Below are 4,730 nucleotides of genomic sequence, written 5' to 3' on the forward strand. Positions count from 1 at the left end.
TTGTTAAAAAGTTTCACTTGATTTATTAACTAATTTTTAGTTATGTTTTAAAGTAATATATAAATTTTTTTTTTTTTATTAATTATTAAGCAATTTTAATAAAATTCTACAAATTACTAACTGAATTATATACAAAATAAAAAAAATATTCAAAAAAAAGTTTAATTTTATTAATTTTTTGAAATCTTGTAAATTTTTAGTAAATATTTATGACCAATTACACTACTTTTATTGTAACAAATTAGTTTCAAATAAACATATACATTTAATTTTTTAGTTTTACTTTTTGTAAAAATACAATTGAGAAATAAATCAACTTGGACAACCTTAATTGTAATAATTTTTTTAACTAAATTATATGAATAACAATTATTATTATATTATTTAACTTAACTTCGTACTTTTTTTTATGAAAATTTTGTTTTACAATATTTTTTTTAAGTGAATTCTTAACTAAATTGTAACCTTTTTAATTAAAACATAAATTTTTTAAGAAGTAAAATATAAAAAAATGATCATTTATTAATTGAATATAAATGTAAAAATTGTTAAAATATATGATTTTTTTATTTTTATTGATGTTTGACTTTTTTATTTTGATTGTGATGAAAAACTTAAAGGCGTGGTAGAAAACTGTAAGCGTGATGAAAACCTTTAAGTTTGATGTGTTTCTAAAAAATGACCTAAACTGATAGTACTATGAAATAAAGTACTATTAAGGCTATATAAGGAAAAAAAATTTAAAGAAATTATCAGAGTTAAATATTATGCCATAATTATACTACAGTGTTGTATTTTTAATGCTAATTTTACTGTATCTAATTGTAATATTTTTAGGTGTTTTATTGTATTAAGTCTGTTGTGGTACTAGTTGGGAGAAACTAGAGGTTAACGTAATATTTAAAGGTAATTATTATATTTATTGTATTGTATTTCTTATATAAGCAAAGCTCCAATAATATATAAATATTTTACTGTATTAAAAATATTTTTAAAAAGAAAAATAAATATAATCATTTAAAAAAAATTTTTTTCATTAAATTTGTTATAATTATTTATTCAGTTTACTTCATCACTTCAAAAGAATGAATGAAATCACAAGTTAAATCAAAAAGTGCATTTTTTTAAAACATATTAATTTATTTTACTTTTTTATCAAAAATTTCATATTTGTATTGTTTTATCAATAACGAAAATTTTACCTCTAATTCAAAAAAATAAATAATTAACCTAGGTGATAACGTTATTTTTATATTCTTTAAAAAAATTTAAAAGGTATTTGAATTTTATTTATAAAACTTTAATTTATTTCATTGATATAATAAAAAAACTATAAAACTCACTAAGTCAAGCCTTGCAGGAAAGCGTGTGAGAAGCACGTGCTTGTTATAAATTAGATTATTTTATCAATTTTTTCAAAAACAAGAAGAAATAAAAAACGCTAAAAATTTTGATAGAATTTGGCGACTTTAAAAGGAATAAAAAAATAAGAAAATTAAATTGTTACATTTATACTAATGTAATAAATGATCATTTTTTTATATTTTACTTTTTAAAAAATTTATGTTTTAATTAAAAAGGTTACAATTTAGTTAAGAATTCACTTAAAAAAAAATATTGTAAAACAAAAGTTTCAAAAAAAAAAGTACGAGGTTAAGTTAAATAATATAATAATAATTGTTATTCATATAATTTAGCTAAAAAAATTATTACAATTAAGATTGTCCCAGTTGATTTATTTCTCAATTGTATTTTTACAAAAAGTAAAACTAAAAATTAAATGTATATGTTTATTTAAAACTAATTTGTTACAATAATAGCAGTGTAATTGGTCATAAATATTTACTTAAAATTTACAAGATTTCAAAAAATTAATAAAGATAAACTTTTTTTTGAATATTTTTTTTTATTTTGTATATCATTCAGTTGGTAATTTGTAGAATTTTATTAAAATTGCTTAATAATTAATAAAAAATATAAAATTTATATATTACTTTAAAACAACTAAAAATTAGTTAATAAATCAAGTGAAACTTTTTAACAATTAAAATATTATTTCGTTTTAAATGTTTTAATTTGTTTCACTAAATGAAAATGAAAGTGCGTCATCTTTTGTTTGTCCTCTATACGCTATAAGAACAGAATTACTTTGCGATGTAAGATTTAAAAGCCAATAATTGTTACATAAAAGTAATCCAGTACTACCTTTATCCAAAAAATATTTTATTTCATTAGAGGTTTCTTCATCACATACATTTCTTCTTATTTTAGTATAAGAAATTATTTGTAATTTAATTTTTTTTCCTCGATTTGCTGTTAAGAAAATGTAACATTTTTTTTGACCTGACAGTACTATACATTCTTCTTTAGATTTAGCTACATATGTATTACCAGGACAACTTGTGTCACCTTTTTCTATTTCATTGCATAACGTTCCTGTAAATCCCGTTGGACAAATGCATTTTGTACAATTATTATAATCTGCATAACCGCCATTCATACACCTTGCTGTATTTTTTTTTCTTCTTATTGCACCATTTTTAACGCAAGTACACTTTCTACAATGGCATAAATTTAATTGCTTAATTTCATTAAATGTCATTTTTTTTCTATTACCCATAACCTTGTCATATGCTTCGTGTAATTTAGATTTTAATACTGGAATTCTAGTATTTATAGCAAAACTTTTCGGTCCATAATGCATCAAAGCGTTAAAGTCATATTGTGTTGAAAAATTTTTAAAAAAATTTTGTTCGAGTTTATGAAAATTTTTGTGATTATCACTTTTTATATTTTTAAAATTAATTTCCACATAATAATCTCTATCTCTTCGTGATTGTTCATGTATTAATCCTAATGCATGTCCAATTTCATGTAAAATATATCCAACAGTTAAATAACATCTTCTAGATAATGTAATAACCTGTGGTTTGTTTGAATTTACAAGTCCAATGCTAGATGAACAAGTTGTATCATTTTTAAAAATTAAACCCTGCTTTTTATAAAATATGTCATTCATTTTTATAAATTTTATACAAGTATTGTTTTCAATATATTCAATTGCTTTAGCAACATTAGTTTCATTAACTGGTGGTATAACATAATATTGTATTCCGCTTACATTCCATGACTTCAAACGATCTAATAATATATCTCTTTTTATAATTTTTCTTACATTTACATAACTTTCTTAAATTTTAATAACTAAAATATTTACTCAAAGAATATTTTAATTACCTGTTTTAAAATTCTTATTTGATGTTAAATTATGAGATATAGAAATCTAGAAATAACAAGCAAATAAAAAAAAAGTTACATACCGTTTCTGAAATATAAATAAATAAAAAAAGAAACCAAATATGTATTAAAAATTTCATATTAAAAAAATTATTTCTAAATAAAAGTTATATTCATAAAAGTAATATTAGTGCAATAGAAGGAATAAATTTAATTTTTTTCATATCTATTATATAATATTCATTATTTGAAAAAAAATATTTATTTTTACTTTTATTAATTGAAAAAATAGTTTATAAAAAAAATAGAAAGATACACATTTAAAATTAAATTTAATTAATCATTTCTAAATAATCTAATTAAACAGTCTATTTTTTTAAAAAGTATATATTGCATAAATTTTAACAATTTAAATAAGCTAATTTGTGATCCCATTTTTTTATATAATAAAATTATGCACTTAAATTAAATATAACTTCATATAAAATACTATCTTTATAGATATATCGTAAGCGGCTGTGTAACTTTTTTTTCCCAAATGTATAAATTTAGTTTATCGATTTTATTTCAATGATAAATATATAAAACTACGATAATATAAATATATTTTTACCATTTTTCAAAATCTTTCTAAGCAGGTATAAAGATTCCAAAAATCTTTATTTTTGAAAAAGTTAGTGTTAAAAGTTTATTTAAATTAAAGGCTTACGAAAATGGAAATATTAAAAATAAAATCAGCATATTTGAAAATTGTTAATCAAGCGTTCACCTTATTCTATTTTTGACAGTAAGAAAATTTTTTTATGAAACATTTTTTAGAAATAACACTTGTATATATTTAATTTTTACAAAATAACATTACCTTTTTTTATGTTTTTTAAGTTTTCATTAATTCATTCTTTAATTTGCATTATTTTTTGAACAATTTATAAATATACAAATAAGTGCATGTTTCGTACGCTCATTTTTTTATGAAAATCGCGGTTTTGCTTAAGCTTTTGAAGTAATAAGATAAACTTTATTAAAAATTATAATAAATTTTTAATTTTCTCTTTTTAAAAATTTTAAAAATTAAGAAATTTTTTTAATATGCTTAAAAAACTTTATAAAGAAAAAAAAACTTGGAAGTATAAAAAATGTTTATAATTAATTTTGTTATATATGTATAAGAATGATATTTTAAAATTTTTTTCTTAATGTTAATAACAATTTTAAATAATTTTTTTTGAATATGACAAAAGAAAAAGATTTTAAATATTCTAAAAAATTTTTTTCTTTTAATTTATTTTATTTCTTGCTTTAATAAAACAATTTTTAAATTTTTATAAATTTTTACGTTTTTTATTTTAAATACGTTAAAAACAGCAGCTTTATTCTTTTTATTATGTATTAGAAAATTTTACTTAGATTTAAAAAATTTTTTTTTTTTATATTTTTATAAATATAAATTTATCCAGTATAAAAAAATTTGAATATATTATTCTTTTTTAATA

General features: G+C 18.5%; 1 protein-coding gene across 1 annotated transcript; it reads right to left on the reverse strand.

Moving 5' to 3' along the window:
- Positions 1 to 2,071: 2,071 nt before the first annotated feature.
- Positions 2,072 to 3,283, reverse strand: SRAE_0000078100 (Astacin-like metalloendopeptidase; the record flags this gene model as incomplete). The annotated part of the gene is made up of 2 exons (XM_024646725.1): positions 2,072 to 3,189; positions 3,238 to 3,283. Coding segments are annotated over 2 exons (1,164 nt in total), but the record flags the coding sequence as incomplete, so codon positions are not given.
- Between the last annotated feature and the right edge of the window lie 1,447 nt (positions 3,284 to 4,730).

This window comes from Strongyloides ratti, scaffold srae_scaffold0000043 (assembly GCF_001040885.1).
Source record: "Strongyloides ratti genome assembly S_ratti_ED321, scaffold srae_scaffold0000043".
NCBI classification, from domain to species: Eukaryota; Metazoa; Nematoda; class Chromadorea; order Rhabditida; family Strongyloididae; genus Strongyloides; species Strongyloides ratti.